This window comes from Podarcis vaucheri, assembly GCF_965113315.1.
Source record: "Podarcis vaucheri genome assembly, chromosome: 9".
NCBI lineage: Eukaryota > Metazoa > Chordata > Lepidosauria > Squamata > Lacertidae > Podarcis > Podarcis vaucheri.
The window spans coordinates 55,100,742-55,124,905 of NC_138767.1; the positions used below are offsets into that span (position 1 = coordinate 55,100,742).

The 24,164-nt window shown below is 41.4% G+C and overlaps 1 protein-coding gene across 2 annotated transcripts in view; it reads right to left on the reverse strand.

Annotated features, from left to right (window-relative positions):
* The window catches only part of SCFD2 (sec1 family domain containing 2), a 151,870-nt gene that overhangs the window by 103,850 nt on the left and 23,856 nt on the right, over positions 1-24,164 (reverse strand). For both annotated transcript variants that reach the window (XM_082238152.1, XM_082238153.1), the window contains exon 4: positions 16,481-16,656. In XM_082238152.1, the coding sequence (XP_082094278.1) occupies positions 16,481-16,656 (176 nt within the window). The remainder of the gene's footprint in view (positions 1-16,480; positions 16,657-24,164) is intronic.

The following is a 24,164-nucleotide window of genomic DNA, read 5'->3' on the forward strand; positions in this document are numbered from 1 at the left end:
TTGGAAAACTAGTGTGCAGCCTGCCATAAGCATAAAAGGTAGAACAGATTACAAATTAAATAATGATAATGAATATCAGCATACAATTTCTGTTTCGTTTAGAAAAATAACTGGAAGAGGCAGGTGTCAGGCTGGCAGTGGAAAATAATTTTATGAAGAGCGTAGACAACATTTTAACCATAGATGAGAGTTTTCATGTGCCTTATAGCACAATCCTTTGTATGTCTACTGAAAAGTTAGTCTCACTGAGTTCAACAAGAGGTAAGGGTGTACAGGATTGCGGTATTAATCTCATAGGTCAAAAACCGCCAGAATTTTTTCTTTGGCAAAGTTGACGTTTTATGCATGAGAATAAACACATGAAGACCCTGAGGAAAGACAATGTTCAAAAGCAGTGGGGAACTCTTCATAAAACAAATTACTACTTCCCAGCACCAGTCTGCCGCCTGACTCTCTCTTGTTTTGCATTGTTGTTCCTATTGATATAAGAATTATATAATTATATACCTGACATGTCTAAAGATGGTGTTTTATATTACAACTGGACAGCGATACATATGAAAACAGGCAACAAGCCAGCTTCTTCAGACTACATCCAAACACCACAGAGCTTGGAAATTTGCCTCAAAAAAAATCCTATAGCAGCTTGTCATTAGCCAGCACCTCTAAATGATTTAGGAGCTCTCTCTGATGTTACAAATCAATCAATTACACTGATTGAACAGCACTGAAAAAACCAACAAGTTTTAAAAATGTAACTACCCGTGACCCAAATTTCCTGCTGGTTATGTTGGCCTCAGGTTAGCCTTGTTTGTCCATCATCAAGGGGTCTAGTAAAAATAATAAAACGAGGGTCACTTCTGTGCTTCTGAAAACCCCCATAAAAACAATCACACTAGTCAAGGTGCGTCCAGCCAAAATGATTCTCTACCACGTTTCTTTACTTATTGTTACTTGGTTATTTTAACACGAAACAAAGGCAAGCATGAAAGGAGAGGGGTTCCTCTTCTTCTCTCTTCTCGCTAGTCTGTTTTGTATTAAACTGGAACTAAGAAATAATCTACTATCCCTGAAGAAAAAGTGGTGACGTCAGTTTGCTGACTGCTCCAGTTTGGGTTTTGGCAGGTTGGAGGGAAGAAGAAAAAAAAATGTATTTCTCAAAGAAAACAGTTTTATTTTGCAAGATGTTACACATAAATCTAATGTCATGTATTAAAGAACTGAGGGAAAATCAATGCCATAATCATTTTTTAAAAGCCCAAACCTTTATACTTGTGTAGAACCTTATATTATTAGACAAACACAGAGTTCATACAGAAGGTATCCTTCCCTTGATCAAATGTGCTACGAACTTGCACATACACAATAAATTTCTGGCTCTCATTGGGCCTACTAGTTTTCAAAACTGTGGTAAAAAGTGTGCCACCATTCTGACTTTTATTAGGGGGGGTGAACAATTTTGAAATGTCAGACAGAAAATATTCACACTTTAATTTTGCATGTATCTGGAGGGTTTGTTTGTAATGCCTACCTATGCCTGAACACACATGTTTTATAACTCTGACACCAACATTATTATAGAGTATGAAGCAGTTGTGGGTTACACCACAGAGCCTAGGACTTGCCAATCAGAAGGTCGGCGGTTTGAATCCCCGCAATGGGGTGAGCTCCCGTTGCTCGGTCCCTGCTCCTGCCAACCTAGCAGTTCGAAAGCACATCAAAGTGCAAGTAGATAAATAGGTACCGCTCCAGCAGGAAGGTAAATGGCATTTCCGTACTCTGCTCTAGTTCGCCAGAAGCGCCTTAGTCATGCTGGCCACATGACCCGGAAGCTGTACGCCAGCTCCCTTGGCCAATAAAGCGAGATGAGCGCTGCAACCCCAGAGTTGGTCACGACTGGACCTAATAGTCAGGGGTCCCTTTACCTTTACCTATGAAGCAGTTGGATTGTGTCGTAACAAACATTCCAGTCCCTGGACAGTTGTATGAAGAATAAATTTGCTCTCAATAAGTTGTCCAGCCCCTATCTGGAACAAATAAGAACATCCTCCTTGCCTAATGCTTTATTTCAGAATTCTCCCCCTTTTCTGCTAATTTTCGTGAAGACAAATTATTTGTATAATCTACTGGCAAATCACTGATGTATCTATGGGAACTGTTAGTATTATGCCAGAATTTAGGAGCTGTTTCAGGACTCGAAATTCTAGGATGGGACTTATCCACCTGTTGAAGGTGACCGAACATGCTTTGTTACTGGAATTTTCCTTATGACCAAATGACACATTGAGCATAACTGGGGTTGGAAAATAAATCAAGCAATCTCTGAGAAAGTCGAAGATGGAAGGCACTAATGGTAGTACCCGTAAAAGTCAACCCACATGTCCCTGAAACAGAAAGCTCTATTGCAGTATCATACTAGTAGCATACATGTTGGCAGAAAAGGAAGACACAAGCTAGGCAGCAGCAGATGATCCCCTTCAGTCCTTTACAGGGCAGGTTTTTCATGTATTCAATAAGCAACAGGGGAAAACAATCAGGAAAAGTTAAAAAGTGAAGTTGGTTTTATTTTCTAATCCCTGTTTTGAAAACAGGTTTTAGTGAACAACATTAACCCATTACTTCTAAACTAAGCTTGATTTATGACACTTATACATATATGTATTTGCTCCCTCTTAAAACAGGTATCCAAATACCCACCAGTTAAGTAGAGACAACAAGACCTCCATCGGATTAGACTGCACTATCCAGTACTGTCCAGCCACTTTGTAGAAATCAGTGCAAACAAAGCTCTTTCCCATTTCTTTTCTTTGCTGAATGCTCCTTCCCATCCTCCTTCCCCTTTCTGAGTGGCAATTTCCTGCCTCCGTTAAACCTTAAGCTTCTTGATTGCTCTGGTTTCTTCTCAGTGGAACCTGTCAAGATTCTGTTGTTGACTTTATTACACTATAAATGGAAGGCTTAAAAACAAGTGACCCTCCCCTAATAACAAATTAAATACCTATAATTGCCAGATGCCAAATCTTCCAAACTCTCACGGACATGTGGAATTCACCAAGTTGCTCTTCTGGACAGCATGTCGCTATATATAGCATATTTGCAAATTAACCAAACATAAAGTTATGGGTACAGTGGTGCCTCGGGTTACATACGCTTCAGGTTACATACGCTTCAGGTTACAGACTTTGCTAACCCAGAAATAGTACCTCGGGTTAAGAACTTTGCTTCAGGATGAGAACAGAAATTGTGCTTCGGCGGCGCGGTGGCAGCAGGAGGCCTCATTAGCTAAAGTGGTGCTTCAGGTTAAGAACAGCTTCAGGTTAAGAACGGACCTCCGGAACGAATTAAGTACTTAACCCGAGGTACCACTGCATTTTGTTGCAATTGATTGGCTTAGTGTAGGGTCAGCAGGGATAGAAGCTGGCCGTTGTTTTTCTTTAAAGCACTCCTAAGAAGGTTTACAGGAAGCCTGGATTTTGTAGCATGAATATCTGCAAAAGTTGGAGCTTTTAAGTCTACTCATCTGCGCTCTCAACCAAGAAGCTGTTAACGATGACCAAGTTCAATCGGCAAACCTCAGCCACCACGAAAGCCTTAGTAATAGCAATGGGTGATCAGTAAGGCAGGATATGAATGAGTAGTAGGCACTCAAATATAGCTTCTTTTCTGCTTTTGCTTTTCCCTTCACACAAATAAGTGGGGATTCAGCTTTTAACCATAACTTCCTAAGAATGTGCAAACCTGTAAATCATGGTTAGTGACTTTTTAATGTGTATTTAATAAATATATATGTTGCTGTTCAAAACATACCATCTTCCCACAGTGCTTTACAACACTGAAAAAAAAGTTTAAAGCCACATTAAATATCAGAACTACGCACTAATGATAATAACAGCGGTAAAATATTTCACTTCTTCTGATCCAGTTCCACAATTTAAAGTTGGCTTAACATCCTGACTTGTAAGCCACTAACCACAGTTTCTGGGTTCACAGGTAACAGGAAACGATGGTTAAGAGCTGAATCCTGGCTTGTTCAGCTGCTCATGAAAAGGGAAGAATGAAGCACTCTCAAAAGAGCTCCAGCCACCAACGTGCAGGTTGTACATGTCCTGGTTCATTTAATCAGGAACTGATCTTGTGAACCGGGCCACAAACTAACCATGAACTAACCATGAGAAAGACTGAGGACATGCAAATGACCTGTGCTTCAGACAGACCACTTAGAAGCATCAGCTGTGATGTGAGAAGGCCCAAAATAGCAGATCAGAGTGGCACCATCCTCAACTGATCCAACTGTGCTTCAGCCAAACAGTGGTCCATGGCCTTGGGCCTTAATAGAACTAACCATCCCTGCTGAGGAATTTCAGTTAATGCTAGTAAGTTTTATTAGATTTTAAAGTTTTATGATATTTTGAAAGATAAAAACCTCACTGTGTTGAAAGGGTACGTGTTATATGTCCTTTGACCTTGCTGTAAACAACTTTTTCAAATACTGTTCACAGCAGAGGTGCAAAGTACATAGGTATCATGAATGTGGGCTTCTATGGTAGGAAATACTGCCCCTTTCTCCTTATTATATCTAGAAGAAGTGTCCTGAAGTACCCTGTTGTTGTTGTTGGCACCCGTCTGTCTCGAGAAACAATGGAGTGCGTCTCTGGGGGTGAAGTCTAACCACATGTTAGCGGCACCAAAGTGACCTCCCCAGGGCACAAGCCTGGACAGTGTGTATGGAGGTCCTAGGCTGCTCAGACAACAAGACCCCGCTCTTGGGATCACTGTATGTTGCAAAGAAAAGCAGAGCAATACATTTGGCACCAGCTTGGCTGCAGTAGTTGTTAGAAAGGTAAAGGTAAAGGTACCCCTGCCCGAACGGGCCAGTCTTGACAGACTCTGGGGTTTGTGCGCCCATCACACATCTATTGGCCGGGGGCCAGCGCTGTCCGGAGACACTTCCGGGTCACGTGGCCAGCGTGACAACGCTGCTCTGGCGAGCCAGAGCCGCACACGGAACGCCGTTTACCTTCCCGCTGGTAAGCGGTACCTATTTATCTACTTGCCCCCGGGGGTGCTTTCGAACTGCTAGGTTGGCAGGCGCTGGGACCGAGCAGCGGGAGCGCACCCCGCCGCGGGGATTCGAACCGCCGACCTTTCGATCGGCAAGCCCTAGGCGCTGAGGCTTTAGCCCACAGCGCCACCCGCGTCCCCCAGTTGTTAGAAGGAGGCATACAAAGTACCATCTAACTGCCTTAGGGACTCCACTCTGGATTTGTGTAGAGTTTACTCCTTAGCCTTTTCTTCTCCTGAAGACATCCCACAGGGCAGCAGAGATTTAGGACCAGAGCTTTCCTTCTCCTAGATGGGCTATCTTCCCAGCTTGACAAACCCCATCTACCCCTCACTTCCCCCTACAGAACATGCAGAAACCACCTTCTTGACTGCAGGGCCCCACAATTGGTCTCATCTGCTTAATCTGCCAGAGCCTGTCTTTACATGAAGGAGAAGTCCCTGCTTCAGAGATCCTGGCAAAGCAATAACCGGACATCTCTCTGGTCTACCATTCTGTTCCGATGCTTTGTGTATTGTTACAGAACGGGTGCCTAACTGATGCATGGATTTTCTACCTTAAGAAGAAGCCTCCTAACAGGATCTCTGCTACTGTGGTACGTTAAAAAATGTTCACAAGAATTCTCCCAGTAATTCTTACAAACATGTGGTAAGTGGTAGGTAGCGTTATCCCCCTTATTACAGATGTGAAGCTGCAGGACAGTGACTTGGCTGTGCCCACAACAGTGAGAGTGGCATTAAAACCGAAGACACATGGGCTCCTAACATTTTACAGCCCAAGTTATTAGGGTTTTTAAAAATGTCACGTCACAGTAAACAAATCTACCACATTTTGCTCAATAGGTAGATAGCTGTGTGTGTGTATATATGAGAGGGTGAGAGAGAGAGACAGACGGATAGACAGACCAAGACTCCACATTTATTTCCCCCTCAAAACTGAAAATGAAATTTCTGTATAGCAATCAAAGCAAGGAAGATCTGCTGTCTGTTCTCTGCTCCAGTCAAATTCTAATGCTTTCAACAAAAAAAGAAAATTAATGGTAGGTGGTCTGCTATAGCTGTGCAAAAAAAAAAAAAAAAAAAAGAAGACAAGAAAAGTGTTTTAATTAGCCAAGAACACCAAAAACATTATTGTGCAAATACTGGCGAATCTTCAAACAAGAATACATGCTGTCCGTTTTATTCACAATGAAAAAGTTCTTAAGAAAGATTTCGATAAAGATTTGCCTCCCTACTTGCAGCCTGCATTTGTAATGTTTATGTAAGTGAGGGATATAAATCTTTTTCAAATGAACCCCACTGTTCTTGAACCAGACTGCTTGTTATAAACTGCCTGTTTCCGCTTTGCCTGCTTAAGCAAGCAATGCAGAGCCTTGCCCTGGACATACTGGAACTAATTTAATGTGTTCCAGGTTTGATCCTCACTCCCTCCTCCCAGCTTTTACGGGTAGATTTTACACACTGGATTACTGCTGACTTTAACAATGATTCATGTGATAGGTGGAGTTTGATTTGTTATGCCATTGCAGAAAGGGTGCCCTACCAACAAGAATGTCACCAACTACTGTTAAAAATGAAACAATCCCAATCTCAAATACAGAAATTTACAAAGCATTAGGAAACAACTCGCACATGCGGAATTACTCTCAAACCCTTAAACAGGGCTGAGCTTTATTGTCTCGGCACAGAAAGCAGAGAGAAGATTTTGCAGGCGGCTTTATTTGACTTGGAAGAAGGCCAACAAACATTCTGTTCAACGGATTTTTGTACTAAGAGACTCGTGCTTACTGTTCAAAACACAAAACCACCACAGGAGACGATAGACCGAATTGCAATTCTTTGTATCGCCTAAGATTCTGCTCCTTATTGTTTCAGCAGTGATTAATTGGAAAAGACAAGCACAAAGCAATTAGTTGCACACTCTTGTGCATTGCACAAATACATGGAACATAATGAAAGCTATGTTAAGAGTGGCACCGTGAAACTGAAATAACTGCTAGTGATTTTTAACCTCCTCAAATCTCCCTCTTTCACTGTGTGTGTGTGTGTGTGTGTGTGTGAATGCAAGTGTAAGTATGCAGACGCAATTTGTCCAAGAGACCATTCTACCTTCCAAACCATAAGATGGCAGTATTGCACTAAGTTGCTAAACTGTCAAATATGTTGGATGGAGGAAAGAGACAAGTTTCCTGTGTACTGAGTTTCATCTTATCAAAAAAAGAAATCACGAAAACAACAAAACTGATGCTGAACTTCAGCAGAACACTCTTCAGTCTCATTTCATTTAAACGGAATAGGGTTATTAATTCTTAAGGCGCAAGGCAGAGGATAGTCAGTCTATGCATACACTCACGCATAAGCCAACTATGCTCTGAGACACAATTCAGTGAATCAACCTGGGATACAAGCTTTGAAAGTTAGAAAACAGAAGGGTACAATATACTTCGTCCTTGTGGGGTGGGGGCAGTCTTTAAGGAAATGGAGCAAAACACTGCACAGACACTGTGGCAGTTTTCTTCCAAACAATGGTGTGGTTTTATGCTTCATAACCCTTGGCAGAAGTGCTCAGCAAGGAAACCAACTGGATCACTGAAAAACACCATCTCAAATGCTTTTCACTCCCTTTGGGGAAGCAACAACAACAACAACAACAACAACAACACCCTCATTGCCAGGACTTGACGCTAGAATCAGTCATCTGATGCATCTCTATAATGGACAAAGGGCATATGTTTTAGCACAAACAAGAATGCTTAGTGTTTGTAATTTCTGCAGCACTAATTGGCTGATGGGATCTCTTCCCAAGTCCCTGATTCTCTGAAGCTTGCAAAGGAGGAAGGAGAGTGAACAACTGTTACATGATTAAACCACAAATCCCAGCCCACCCATTCATGTTTATTGAGTATAAAAATAGGCTAACGGGCCATCAAGGAAACACAAAAGTTGAGTTGTTGTTTTAAAAAATAACCTGTTTTACAGTGTGCATTTATAAATTTAATCTAAGCAACATTCAGTTATCACAGTATTTGAGAGCTGTGCAGGAGGGTTAAAGTATCAAGGATCTGATCCAACTACAACTGTGGGCACCTCATCACATGCTAACTCATCACTAGTCTTCCAGATTATTATTATTTTACATTTTTATCCCTTTCCTCCCATTGGACACCTTCATCTGCCCCTGCTGGGACAAATCATGTTTCTCCCACCCAGCATGGTCATTGATTAGGGTTGACATAAGTTGCTGTCCAACAAAATTGTAGGGCCACAGCTTCCCATCCCTGGGCTACACAAGATTTCTCATTGGTTGAGATCGTATATGGAAAATACCATTCCAAGTTAAAAAATGTCTAAGCACCTGCAATCAAGCTGGCAACAGATGAAGAAGTGGAAGGCAGGAAGGTTTGGTAAATATTTTTTGTGCCTTCTTCCAATACTTTATTTGTAGCAATAATTCGATCTCACGAAAACTCAGAGCAGTGCTATTACATACAAGGATCTTTCTTACTGCTTTGGGGGGCACCAAGAAGTTCCATCCAGAGCAAAATAACATCTCCCTCCACCAGAAAATTCTTACTTAGTTTTGCAAACATGGGGAAGATGAGGAGGCAGGCAGCAGGGAAGAGATGTTCTTACATTTGTAAAGGTACAAGCTAAATCATCCTTGGGGCATATATCTGTATCGGAAATGTAGAACAAGAAGGTTGGCAATCACACAATTTGTTCTATTTATTTATGGAATTTGCTACGTTCATTTGCAACTAGCTTCATTTCCTGGAAATTTAAATGCAAGCTTGATCAGTGAGCATGAATCCTTCAGAGAGGATGCCCAGAGGCCAACTCAATTAACAGAAGAGGAAATGCAAGTGACAGTGATGGAACGTACTGTGGGCAGGGAACATTCTTCTACATCTATACTGACAAGCTTTTCAGGAATATTACTCCTTCAGTATTCCCCCCCCCCATCTAGACCCAGTTCCAAAGAGCTGGGATGGCTTTAGTCTACTCTGGTGGATGATCTATATTGAGAAAAAGGGAAACTGTGACCCTAGTGATCTTCCTTGATAATCTCATCCATTCTGGGGCTGGGAGATGGAGATGTTGTGATACAAGGGTTTTGTTGCTACCTGCAGGGCTGTTTCTAGAGAGTGCAGAATCCTTTTTCCCCTTAAAAAGTTGTGTTGTGACTTCCCTCACTTCCATTAATTCTTCCAATGCTATTTAACATCTACATGAAGATGTTGGGCATGGTTATCAGGGGTTTAGGGCTTGGTGTCCTCAATATGCAGGCAGCAAGCTCTACTTCTTCATTACATCTGCACAGATGTGGTTGGAGGTACAGATGGCTACATTACCAAGTTTCCAATGCCTGGCTAAAAATACCTGCTTCTTCAGGTATTTGGAGATAAAGTCGTACCCTGGATCCCAAACGCCCTGGAACTCGGATGCTTTGCCTCCCAAATGCCACAAACCTGGAAGTGATTAGTCCAGTTTGCGAACGCTCTTTTGGAACCCAAACATCCGATGAGGTTTCAGCGGCTTCTGATTGGCTGCAGGGGCTTCCTACAGCCAATCAGAAGCCACGATTTGGTTTTCAAACATTTTGGAAGGAATGGATTCCATTTGACTTGCAAGGTAAAGTGTACTTCAGTCATTCTGATTTTAACCAGTGCCTTAGTCTGTTTGCTCTGCTGTGCTGTTTATATGTAAATGTTTTATAACAGATTTTAGTTTTGCTAGAAGTGTTTGGTCTGATTTGTTTGTACGTACGTTTCCAGATATTATGTTGTAGCTGTCATGTGGTTACTTTGTAATGAAGGGTGCCATTTACATTTTGGTAATAAACCAAATGCCTGTCCGGTGGTCTTACTGACTTTTTTGTTGGGGAACAGATGTTGCTTGGTAGTAGAACATCTGCTTTACCCCCAGAATGTTCCAGGTTTAATCCCCAGCATCTCCAGGTAGATCTTGGAGAGATCCATGTCTGAAATCCTGGAGAGGTAGTGTCAGTAGGTGTAGACCTACAGTAAGTGTAGACTTAAGTAGACCAACGGCCTGAAATCAGCTTTCCCAGTTCCCCTTTGAACAGCAGATCTCCAGGCCATATTGGAAGCTACCTTTGAAACACCACACAGTTGCTAAACTGTCTTGCTGGAGATAACATTGCATTTTGGGAAGCATAACCTGAATCCCATTTTTTTATACACAGTTGTGTAGTTCTTCTTATCCTTCATGTAGGGTTTAAAGTTCCTGGTGAAAATAATTGAACCTACGTGGGCAGATTTCTTAGCACTGGGCATCACTGGGATACCTTGCTCAAGAGGGATGGTTAACAAGTATGAACACAATATTCTGTACTCCTGTTTCCCTACATGCATAAACCAAAATTAGAAGGAAAAGGTTGCATGGTAAATGTGCAATTCTCGCTGCAGATTTGATAGCTTAAAAATCTTTTAAAATACAATAGTTTTAGGACACAGACATTATTCTACATTTCTTCTGTCTGGCACATATGTTAGGTCTATATGTGATCAACAAAAATAATTAATGTGAAAGGGGGAGAGAGGGGGGGTTTAGCATCTTGAGATGTCTTGCAACTCAAAACTGAAATATTCAATAAGATAATGAAAGGTGAAATATGGTTTGGTTTGACTGAAGTTATGTTACTGGGAGCCCCTGACATTAACCGTACAGAGATATATGCTTGAATAGCCCAAGATTCCAAATAAGCTGCAAGAACCAAGCTGGAGTCGTGTGTGTGAACTTTTCAACCTGAAGTTTTTTACCAGAGAAAGCGCCTCTGCAAGGGCTAATTGAAGGCACATTTCTTTCAAGACGTTCACTCCACTCTGGTTTTCATTTTGGACTTCTTGCTATGTCAAAAGTCATGTTGCAAAAGGGAATTCAAGTTTATTATTAAATCAGGAGCAAGATTTTTTTCCTGTCCTTACTTTGTCAGTCTACACCAACCAAACGTGCTTTAAGTTTTGGCTTCGCATTCTGCGTGCCCAAATAAGATTGTGTTACTTGCACCTGAGGATAAAGTGTAAACAGATCTCAGGGCAAACTTTAACTTTGCTCTACATAATAGGAAGAAGAATGAGGGGAAAGTACACTGTTCTCAAATTTTGCTGCCATTCTTCCATGAAAACAGTTAGGAATCAAAACCAAGTAATCAAAACTAGAGTTGAGCCAAATGTTCTCTCTCAATGTCCTCAAAAGTAACTATTTCAAGAGCAGGGAAACCTATTCAAAAGTGATTAATTTTGCCTTTTACATGGCTCCTCAAAACTACCGGTATTTACAGGCACTGTTTCAGTCCTTTTTTTCCTTCTTAAGTGAACCCTGCCAAGGTATTGGATGTGATGAAATCATGATCCCATGTAATTAATCTGATTTGTTTATGTTCTGACATCCCTAAAAGAAAATGAAATCTATTCAGAGCAATGGTGATGTTTCTTATCCTGGTTGCAGGGATAATTCTAGCCAAGCAGGAATCATTCTGTTCCCTATTATTGAAACACTCTCAATGCTACCTTGTAGTAATCGCTGAAAATCATCAATAGGGGAGCTGCCCCATTTCAAAACTGAGAAAGATGCTCGTGAAATGATCCACCACTGTGGGCTCAGCTCTTTTTCAAAACAGACAGATCATACATGCTAAAACACTTTTATATAGCCCTTCTTCATGTCAGACTTCAGGGTAGTGTGCAACATAAAACAAATACAATGAACAAGAAAACATATATAACTTTAAACAGACTGAAATTCACAGTGTTAAATATGTAAAATCTATTGAAGTGCCAGGGTAAATGAACATAGACTGTATATCTGTACAGACTTTAAATGAAAATAGAAAGGGCACAGTCTAAGGGCAAAAGTAGACTTTACTGGGAAATCCAGGGTTCCACATTTGAAGGATCAACTGTAGGGGGAAATTATCAGGACAGAGTAGGTGCTTAAAACATTTTCCAGCCTACCATTCCTCCCCTGCCAATTCCTGCCTGCGGTGGGCATATTAAATTATTTTATTTCTACATGGTCTCAGAAACTGGAAGCAAGGAGGGGAAACAGTCCTATCAGTAGAACAGGCATCTATGGGAGTGGTTAAGTATTTCAACTGCTGAGCAAGTCCACCCTACAAATGCCTCACAAGTCCTGCATTCAAAGCTGTTGAACAAACATGAAATGCTGCCCTGAAGGCCAGTTTTGCTTCTTGCTTCTTCTTTTTGTTCCATATAGACTGCACACATACAGGAGGGAACAATTTTTCTTTTGGTGAGCAGATAAGATGAAGATTGTGGCCTGGGTAGTTGGCTTTGCTCGTGGGTTGAAAAAGCAGTTGTTTAAAACCATAGTACAATCAGTTTCAAGAATGTTAACATTTCTCAAAAAGAAGATAATCTGTATCTAGAGTTTATAGAAGCAAAAAACAAGTATCTAGATTTTATGGTAAACATCCCCCCCCCAATAATATACCCAGAATCATCATCATCATTGTATAGTTCTTGAGCATAGTTCTGTATCCTCAATGGGGGCTTTAGGGCTGTTTTTCTTCAAAACAGGACCACCCGCTCCAGCTTTCCATATGGCATAACAAACTGCTTTTGAAACTGCAACCGTAAAAAGTCCAGCATGGAGTCAGCTATTGAAAGAAAAGGACTCAAAAACTCCACTGGGTTTCTGCAAACCCTTGGGCCTGGTCAGAAGTAGCTCTTTTGGATCCTGCCCAATGAATTTTGGATTGGAGTATTAGCTCAACTGATTCCTCTTCGGGTCAAAGGGAAAGCAGCTAAAGTCCCTCCACAAACACAAGAATGGCATCCATGATGTATTTTCAAGGCACGAAATGTCAACCAACGTTGGGATACAAAAACACATGAGGACATCCATCGCAAAGCAATCGCTCCCAATTATGTGAAACATGTTCCTGTTATCTTTGGAAGTTTTGCAATTTCAAAACATTCATAGCAGGAGAAGCTAACTCAAGGGCATTAGTGCATACTTCCAAGCGCAAAAATGTGATGATGTTTTTCAGAAAGTCTCTAGATGTTCACCAGATGTGACACACATTTGCCTCTTCCTTATAAGATGATGGTGTGCCTCTAAAGTTGGCTATAGTAATATCAATGTGTGATAGTAATCATTCAAATATGCCTTGCAGATATTCAGCAATTCGCAACTTGTGTAAACCTGTTTCTCTCTCAAGGCGATCCTCAAAATGCCTTGCCTTTTAAGAGTGTCTATCTGCACAAAATATGTTTTTTCTCTCTGCAAGACATCAGATTAAATAGGTCACCATATAAACTATTTAGTACATCTAGTTTCTCTCCCGTATGCTGGAATTTTGCTGAGTGGGTGATCCAATATAACCAGCAAGGGGGTATTAGCTGGAACAAAGAGCTCAATATTCTGCGGTGATGTGTGCGTGATGTGCACATGCCACGTGATGTGTGCACACCGCACAATAATAATAATAACAACAGATTAGCATGTTGCATGGCTTGCGTGTGACACGTCAATTGCATGCACCACAGGTTGCCCATTCCTGATTGAGAGCTATGGTTTTTTTTCAGAAAAAAAAGTTTTTAGGAAGCACAGATTATCGCAGCAGTCCTAATCTAGAAAACTGCAGAGTCTATAAAATGCATCGGGAGATGGTGTACGAGAGGAGAAGGAGCCCACAGATGGAGGAAAAATCAGTGAGCAAATGCGTTTGTCCCTTACTTAAGTCTCCCCATGACACATTGTATTAGGATTCTCAGTCAGATCATCATGTTCCCTGCTAATAGTGGTCCCTGCTGCTAACAACTGATATTCCTAAGAAATCACCCCTGGACCCAGAAGTCTGCAACAGCTATCAACAGGTCATAAATCTTCCCTCTCTGGGCAAGGTGTTTGAATGGTGGTGGCTGTACTGGAATTCTTGGATGACACTGATGATCTGGATGCAGTTCAGTCTGGCATCCATCTCTGTTTTGGCAGCAAAACAGCCTTGGTCAACCTGCTGGATAACTTTTAGTGAGAAAAGAATTGGGAGTTGGGTGACGCTACTACCCCTGACCGTGGTGTGCTTCCGGATCAGGTGTTCAGAATGAGACCTGAGGAAGTTAGGACACAGCATTCTGGTGCTTTCATTCTTGCCTGGTAAACTGTTTCATGGAGATGAAAATAGGGTATGGTTGTACCCTGTGGACTTTGTGCTACAGGGTTTTACTTGGTTTGAAATGTTTGATTTTTACATGAAATGACATCCAGGGGGCCACCAATATGCTGGAGTGACTCTACTAATTTTCATCCAATGCAGACATGCTGAATAGAGGTCTGCAGGCTGCAATGGACTGGATAAGGCTTAATCTAGAGAAAATGGTGGGTGGCTCATCTTAAGAGGAGGTGGTACACAGCCATTTAATTGCTTTGAGCTGTTCTTTTGTGATATTTTATGTTGTCTCTGTTCTAAAATGTTTAATGTGGGGGGGGGGGATGACAGAAGTGCCCCTAGGAGCAACATTTAATTCTAGCATAATTCCCCCATTAAAGAAAGGAATATTCTTTAAACCCATCTCCCTCAAATGCACATATTGTCTCTCCCAAATTTGCAGACTGAGAATGGGGCTGGGAAGTTCAGGAAGCACATACTGGTCAGCCCTATAAAATTATAATCCCATGAGCACTATAGGGACAAAGACTAATCTAGATGTACCGTTATATAACAGCAGCTAACATTTAGAGGAGTGCAGTTGATTTGCAATTTATTGTATTAAAAAAATCTTAAGCAGAGAGAGAAGTGTACCAGAGTCTTTATTGCACAGTTCTGACTTTAAGCAGACCGTTACACCTTGCAGAAAAGAAGAATCTTGGAAAGCTAGACAGCATCCTAAAAAGCAGAGACATCACTATGCCAACAAAGGTCCGTACAGTAAAAGCTATGGTTTTCCCAGTAGTGATGTATGGAAATGAGAGCTGGACCATAAAGAAGGCTGATTGCCGAAGAATTGATGCTTTTGAATTATGGTGCTGGAGGAGACTCTTGAGAGTCCCATGGACTGCAAGAAGATCAAACCTCTCCATTCTGAAAGAAATCAGCCCTGAGTGCTCACTAGAAAGACAGATCATGAAGCTGAGGCTCCAATACTTTGGCCACCTCGCGAGATGAGAAGACTCCCTGGAAAAGACCCTGATGTTGGGAAAGATGGAGGGCACAAGGAGAAGGGGACGACAGAGGACGAGATGGTTGGACAGTGTTCTCGAAGCTACCAACATGAGTCTGACCAAACTGCGGGAGGCAGTGGAAGACAGGAGTGCCTGGCATGCTCTGGTCCACGGGGCCACAAAGAGTTGGACATGACTAAACGACTAAAAAAAAGGAAAGCTGGCATCATGTATCAAGCTGGCATTCAGTACATAGGAAGTTTCCTTATGCTGGAATCATCCCAGTGGACTATTGAGTTCAGTACTGTCTACACTGACTGCCAGAGACTGTCTATGGTTTCAGAAGAGCAGATTTTCTCAGGTCTACCTGGAGAGGCCAGGTTCTGAGCCTCTGCAACAAAACTATGATTCTTTCCCTAAGGACAGCCATGCTTTCCGAGCATTGAACTTAGAAACTCAGATTTGTTTTCCCTTAGGTCCACAGTTTCCCTCCTCACAACCCGCCGCCTGCTAGAAATAGGGTTGTGTGTCCTAGTTCAGAAAATTGCAAGCCTTATGGATAATGCAATTCAAAATAATTGTCATTTGACTGCAGCAAATGAATGTGTACTTAGGAAACAATTATAATGCCAGATAGGAAAGTTTGCTTTGGCTCCAATTCCAAACCTATTATAAAGGTTAGGAGGCAATGGGTATAAATCCTGAGATGGGTATGATTAAGAAAGGACTTGGTAACAACTAACCATCAAAATGTATATTTTAAAATGTTTGCTTGCCTTCTGCCCTTTTTCTTCTTCTGCATTTTTTCCCTTCACTCAGAATTTAGTTCAACACAGTGCTGTTGTTTTCTCAGCGGACTTTGCACACAGTGCTGAGCCTGTACTTCCTTTTTTAATACAAATAAGATTACAAGTGGTATAACCATATTTTATATACAATTGGCACAATCTTGCCAAAGCCGGGCAACTTTTTAAAAAGTTTGATCCTATGTATGTTTCCTTGAAAGTAAGCTCTTGTCAGTTCAAAGATCTATAGGATTACAGCCTCAGTTGTTCTGATTACATGGGTGAGACTTAAGCACATGCTTAACTGTTCTAACCACTTCAGGGAAACTTAAGAAAGTTCAGTTTAGAGCATAATCTACAGATTTTAATGGAAGCAAAGGCTGGGGGCCTGGCTAGAATCTTGATGGTGGCCTACCTAAAAAGTGCCACTGTTAACTTCTTGGAGGAAAGAAGGAGGGACATAAAAATCTCACATTATATCTTACCTGCACAAGTAGCCTTTCAAAGGCTAGGAAATTGTCCCATTTGGCACTCTGAGGGTGTTTCAGTGTCTGCACAACAGCCAACGCAATCTGCAGAAGCCCACAATGGTTCTCAATGGCCTCAAATTTCTTTTTGAAGAGCTGGATATGTGAGCTGAGCTGCTCAGGGGTGACTCTCCCTGTGAAAGTAATTGCAGACACTTCTCAACAGTGTGCAGGTAGATGAAAGGAGAAAATGTTACCAATAGCGAGCAATACTTATGCAGTGTGCTCCAGTAAGAGACAAAGTCTTTTCTCAGCTATTCATTCAGCACAAGCCTGCCTCCCCCCCCCCATTCACAATCATTTTCTTTACCCAGGAATAGTAACTTTGGTAATTAACATGCACATATAAGCATAGCAGTATGAAAGTTGGTGTGTACTCTCCTATGTCTCCTCTTTTTGGAACTCACAGTCAACCCAAACCAGATGTTTGTGAACTGCCACTGCATTTGTTGTGTGAATCTGATGGTTGTAGTGGGTAGGGAACAAAAGAAAACAATGGGTGGCCAATTTTCACTCATATGGAAGGGCAAAATATGCACCCTGCAAAGGGTCCCTGTGATCCCATCTGTTGCCCTCATGATATGCACTGTGCTACCACTTAACGTTTCTCGAACAACTGGATCAAAATAAATACATAATTTCAATTACACTCCCCACCCCCCAAAACCACCCTCTTAATTTCATCAGTGTGCAAGAGGAACACCGTTCCTTGCTGGGCCAGCATCATGCAAGTTTTCCCTTCAGCTTCAAACTGAGTTTTTAGAGGCAGAACTCAGAAATGCCTTCTTTGCAACCTAATAGATGGGATCCAAAGAACTCTTGGCAGGCAGAAAGAAGCTGCTAGCAGAACGTTGCAAAGGTCTGTGCAGAAATCCATTCCAAATCTCAGTACGTTCTACAGCAGCTCTCGTGCTTACACGAGAAGATGAACATCTTTGGGTTTAGTTTCCCTTTCCCAACACGTCTCCTTCCACGAGAAAAAGAACTCTCTGCAAAACATCAAGGCAAAGCCAGCAAAATATCACATGCTTCAAGCTGCCAACCCTTTCGCATGGCTAAAAGCTGACAAAAGGGTCCTTCGCTGAGCCCACAAAGGCTAAAAATGCAGCCGCAGCCATGTCTGTTTTCAGACTAAACATTCAACTCCCAGCCATGCTATAATTTATTTCCTTTAAAGCTGTCATGCAGATTGACATAGTGGTCTGAAAACATTAACCCTGATGCTTTGCAATAAGTGATTTCTCTTTTTTTTTCACCCTTAACAGTAATGATCTATTGCTACTTACTCAAAATCTGTTTCATGCACACATCACAGATAAAACCACAAGGTGCAAACCTCCCCCCCCCACCTTCGTCTCAAAAACGTTATATTTAGAGAAGGTGTAAAATAGCTTTCAATTTCATAAACCGTAAGATACCACCCACTGTTAGGAGGAAAAGTCATTTGCAGTATGCTGTTCACTGGAGAAGAACACCATGGCCTGTGGTTTCCTAGAGCGTTTGACTTCGGGCCTTTGCTGGTGCAATGCCCAATAAACTGTGTTCATATTGTAACCCATCTCCGAGCTTAGTGAAGTCAAAAAGCCTGATTTTAACTAGAAGCCTTATTAATCCTCCTGAAGTACTGCCAAGAGCAAGGACTTAAAGCCAGATTGAAGAGGATGAAGGACAGCAATAGATGCTTAACACAATTTGAAGTTTCTCACTTCCTTATGCATCTATATTAATGTGCTTGTCACTCCTTCTATTTTGTGGAAATGTATGTCCTCACTTTACACTGCTTTAGTCTCTCTCTCTGTCCCCTGTTCCAGGCCATTTTATTAAACTTCTTTAAGGGACATTCCTTACAAGAGACACTTTACACTCATGGGTTGCCAAGTACAAAATGTGCATAGACTCTACCAGATGCAGAGGGCGCACACATTTTTGAAACGAGGTAGGTTGTGGTTTTTCACATCAAAGAACTCAAAGAAAATGGGGGGTCTGGTCCTTTCTGCTTTTTTGACTAAGTACCGTATTTTTCGCTCTATAACACGCACCCGACCATAACACACACGTAGTTTTTAGAGGAGGAAAATCCGTAGGCATGCCACCCATAGGTATTTCCTCCATAACACGCACAGACATTTCCCCTTACTTTATAGGAGGAAAAAAGTGAGTGTTATGGTGCAAAAAATACGGTATATTGTGAAAGGTGCATTTGAAAACATACATGCAGACTTATAATCCCTAACACAATGCACATTGTACTCAGATTACTTAAACCACAGTTGAAAACATCTCATGAGTAATGGCCTTTTATTAAGGCTGTGGTAGTTTTGTAGGACAAGCATTATTACAAGAAAACTTTGTGCTCCAGGATTGATTGATTGATCAGTGCTAAAAATGTCATGTTCTTAAAACTGAGTATCCCAAAGAAGACTGGATCTTTTCCTCCAGACTTTACAGATGAATGAGGTGACAAAAAAGAGAGACTCCATCAATGATGAAGGTGTTTGAATAGATGGGGTATTTTATTTTGGAACATGCATTCAGTTAATTATCTCTTTGGGGACCAATTAATAGGGAGTAAACTTCAAGGAACTGAATATGGCCTCTTTCCTAAGGATACAAGTCCGGCCAAGTATGTTAAATTCAGTTCAGCTTTTGTTGATGCTCAATTGCAGAGGTCCCCAAGCTTTCAGCTGACAATCAACAATAAGTGATTCCTTATGTTCCTATCCATTTTGCAAGCAAACCAGACTGCAGAAAGCAGAATAACTCTGTGGAATACCATAATAAAAAAATACAATACTTGGGATACATATAACACTTTCTGGTGTTCAAAGATTTTCTCACACACTATCTGGTTATAATTCTAACAACCCTGGATGGTTGGTTAGTGTTATGGTCTCCGTACCCAATTCCCAGATGTGGGGCTAAGGCTGAAAGAATGTGGCTTGTCTGCATCTACGTACTGAGTCCCCAGCTAATATGAGATTTGAAGTAAAGACTGATGATGATTCATAGATCTGCCTCTTATGGAGCTATCCTATGCTGCAATTATGCCAGGGACAGAGATACTTTGCTTTTGCACCAGTACTGAATAAGTGTTTTCAGAAGGGAAAAACATGGTAGGAAGAAAAGCATAAAAATGCCACACACAACACTAGCCAATCCTTAGCTGGATTGACTAAACTCGGTGGCTGGAATTCTTTCCCTCCTCTTTAAGTAGTAACAACACAGTCCTAATCACACCTCTGCATTAGTCAGTACCCCAGGTAAGTAGGGCTAGGATTGCATTCCAAGACATTTAAAGTGTAAACACATTCAAGGATTTTCACTTTTTGTAATCAGCTGCTACATGGTGTATCAGTTCATTATTTGTTTCTTTTCTTTTCTTACATTTATATCCTGTCTCTGTTCTGTTACAGAACCTAAGGCAGTCTACATGTTGTTCCCAAGTTAGTCACCCATCCAGAATCTCACATCCAGAAAAATCACACCCACTTAAGTTTCAGCAAGATGGTGGGCTCATGTGCCTTCAGACTATATACCCTGGGACTCAATTAGCTGTGTCAACTTTGTCTGGAGTACCTCACATTCACTTCTACATCTCTGTTTACTTCAGTTGTCAAGGACAATTTCACCCCCTCGTTATTCTCTTACTTTCCTACGGAGCCAGCCTGCTCTTTGACCCTGTCATGACGTTTTGTACATATGATTCCCCCCACCTGCATTCTGAAATCATACAGTCCACAAGAGAGTCACATCCAATGGCCTTTGGACTGCATGCTTCAGCTCTAAATCCTTAGAAAGCTTCAGCACTGACATGCAACCTAAGAGGCAGAATCTTCTGCATACAGAAGATGCCAGTGCAGTAATGAAGGCCCCCTTACTGTAATACTCTGGTATTTTTAGAATGCTGGCAAGGAATGTCATGTGATGAACAGGAACATTGCAAAGTACAGTGGTACCTCGGTTTACAAACTTAATCCGTTCCGGAAGTCTGTTCTTAAACCGAAACCGTTCTTAAACTGAGGTGCGCTTTCCCTAATGAGGCCTCCTGCCACCGGTGCCCTTCCACAGTTTAGCTTCCATTCTTAGACAGAGGTAAAGTTCTCAAATCGGGACACTACTTCCAGTTTTGTGGAGTCTGTAAACCGAATTGTTCTTAAACTGGACTGTTCTTAAACTGAGGAACCATTGTAGTTAGGAGAAGTAGTGAAGAGAGTTCATTAAGGTGAGGAAGAGAGACTTTTCATTTATTTATAGATATAGTAAATAAATACTATCACACAGTTACATGGAAATGAGTGTCCCAACTGCATGGAAGCTTGGGCATGAGCTGTTCTTCAAGATGACCATGCAAACATGCAGGTATTTGGAGGCAGAGCCTGACCCCAGAGACCAGGATTGTACCCCAATCCAGGAATCACACGATGCCTCCATCATGCATTCAAGTAACAAAGAAAGGTAATACAGTGGTACCTCAGGTTAAGTACTTAATTCATTCCGGAGGTCTGTACTTAACCTGAAACTGTTCTTAACCTGAAGCACCACTTTAGCTAATGGGGCCTCCTGCTGCTGCCGTGCCGCTGGAGCACAATTTCTGTTCTCATCCTGAAGTAAAGTTCTTAACCTGAGGTAATATTTCTGGGTTAGTGGAGTCAGTAACCTGAAGCGGATGTAACCCGAGGTACCACTGTATATGGATTTGCTGTTGCTATTAACAAGTTACTGCATATGGATTACTGATTAATAAAATAGTGTCTATTAATTTTTCTATAATTCTTCACAAGTTTTTTTTTACAACAAATGTCTTTGGCTTTTACACATCTGAAACACAACTTCTACCTGATCCTTTTTGGTAGGTCTTGAAACCACTCTATGTATTGCTGGAGCATGGCACAACCTTAAAGATGGAAACACTTGACAGCCATCAGTATAATAACAACAACAAAAAAAAATTTGCATTTTGACACGGGGGCAAAAAAACAACATAAAAATGAGCATGAGACCAATAAAGTAAACATTACTTACAAATATTGGATTAAAATTAATGTATTTGTAAAATTACATCACTGAATACAGAATGTATAGGGAACACTTTCTCAATACACTTTCTCTTTAATTATTCTTAGATTAGCTTTATTTAAAAATATATATCCACAGCTAGACATGTAAAAATACTTAGATATGAATTTGAGTTTGAGGATTTCCATTTTCAATCTTAAAAACAAACCAACACTGAGATTAGGATCCTGCTGTATCTTCAGTCTCAAAATTTTGTTGGAAGATATGCCAACAAAAAGACCATTGTCAGCAAACTCCCTTGTTGCAGGAAAAAGTAAGGTCGGCCAAGCATTCTGTGTCCATGTGCCAGCCATAATTTAATATGCAAAGATAACATACTGCCAGCATATTTGGCTTGTAAATGTCTCCACACAGGTTTTATTTAACAGTATTTTGCTTCTAATTTTTCGTGGTTTATAAGGATAAGTGAAAATTGATTTAGCTAGAGACACAAACCTAATATGTATTACAGATCTGTCAGTACATACATTTAATCTAATGACAGTATGCCTATTTTAGTTTCAGCTTCTAGATTATACACTTCAGACAAGCAGTGCTTTATTGCAGCTGGAAGCGGCATCAGAGGTATCTGAACTAAGGCCAACGAATCACATCCAGCTGAACAACGTTCCCTCGTCCTCCAAGGACATGCCACTAAAGATGGTAATTTTCACTTATTCCTACAGAAACCCTACCTCCATCCTGTGTGTAATGCCTAAATAGGTTGTAATCCAAAGACCGCCTAAGGATCTCCTTTGGTTTCATCAGTCAATATCCATGCTTTTCTTCAGCAGTAAACTATGGTTATTTTCCCACCGCTGTAAATTAACTGGCATTGTTAAATCCAACACAGCATTTATTATTTGTACTTATGAGATGCCAAATAAATGGAACCTCTGGCCCTGAAGCCTAATAAGGCCTTCAAGGCAGTTTCCTCAAAACCACAACCCACACCCTCCACGTGTCACTATTTTCCAGTGACATTCCTGGATTTACAGAAGCCATCCCAGTTTCTGACTTGATCCTGGAATGTCCCGCTTTTCCTCAGGACATGTCTATTTTCACTGGCAAAATGTTGGAGGGTCTGGAGTTATCCAACCCATCTGAGGGCAGCCCTGTACAGTGGTGCCCCGCAAGACGAATGCCTCGCAAGACGGAAAACCCGCTAGACGAAAGGGTTTTCCGTTTTTCAATGCGCTTCGCAGGACGAATTTCCCTATGGGCTTGCTTCGCAAGATGAAAATGTCTTGCGAGTCTTGAGATTTTTTTTCACTCCCCCCCCTTTTCTAAGCCGCTAAGCCTTTAATAGCCTTTTAGCAGCTAAGCCGCTAAGCCTTTAATAGCCGCTAAACCGCTAATAGCGCTAATCCGCTAATCGGGTTGCTTCGCAAGACGAAAAAACCGCTAGACGAAGATAGTCGCGGAACGGATTAATTTCGTCTTGCGAGGCACCACTGTATTTTTTTAAAAAAAGTTTAATGTTTTATTATTATTATTATTATTATTATTATTATTATATGTGTTGGAAACTGCCCAGAGTGGCTGAGGCAACCCAGTCAGATGGGTGGGGGATATAAAAAGTAAAATAAGAATAGGATGTCCCTATTTTCATCAGAGAAATGTTGGAGGGTATGACATCCACATGCCCCACAACTGACAACATATGTGACATAAGGAGTGGAACAGGTAGATTTGGCCCACACACAGTCAGGAGCCTTAAAGTGCACTCCTGATTTTTCACAAGCATGGTAGATTTGATGTCACCAGCAATCAGCTGAATGGCAATGTGAACAAGGCCACAGGTGCTGGGATTGACTGCACTGCAGCAAAAGTAGGGCCTAGAAAGCCCATTGAATCCAGCTGTGCTATTAATTTCCCTTCCTTTCCCAAGTTTCTGGGAACCAGGCAGAGGGCCTTCTCGGTAGTGGCACCCTCCCTGTGGAATGCCCTCCCACCAGATGTCAAAGAGAACAACAACTACCAGACTTTTAGAAGACATCTGAAGGCAGCCCTGTTTAGGGAAGCTTTGAATGTTTGATGCATTACTGTATTTTAATATTTTGTTGGAAGCCGACCAGAGTGGCTGGGGAGGCCCAGCCAGATGGGCAAGGTATAAATAATAAGTTATTATTATTATAAATCATTATACCTGTAAAGAGTGGCCCACTGGGAGCAGGGAAACCCAGGATCCAGGCCACTGGCCAGATGAAGCCCCCACCCCACCCCCAGCCCTTTTGAAATTAAAAAATAGGAACACAACAGGGAGAATATACTACATAAAAATCCACAATAAAACCAAATACAAAACCAGCACAATAAAACACCATACGCAGCACAGAACCAGAAACAGCCATCCAATACATATGCTAAAACCACCAACCTGATCACAGGGACTTAAAGCAAAATCTTAAAGGGCCTGGAAGAATGAAGAAGTCTTAGCCTGTGTGAGCACCAGTCAAGCTTTGGGAAAAAATTCAATAGGTAGAGGAGGTCACCACTATAAAGGCCCTCACTCTCATGGACACCCTCTGCACTTCAGATTAGGCTTATGGAGAAAGGTGTGTTTATGGCATCAACCTTCACAGAT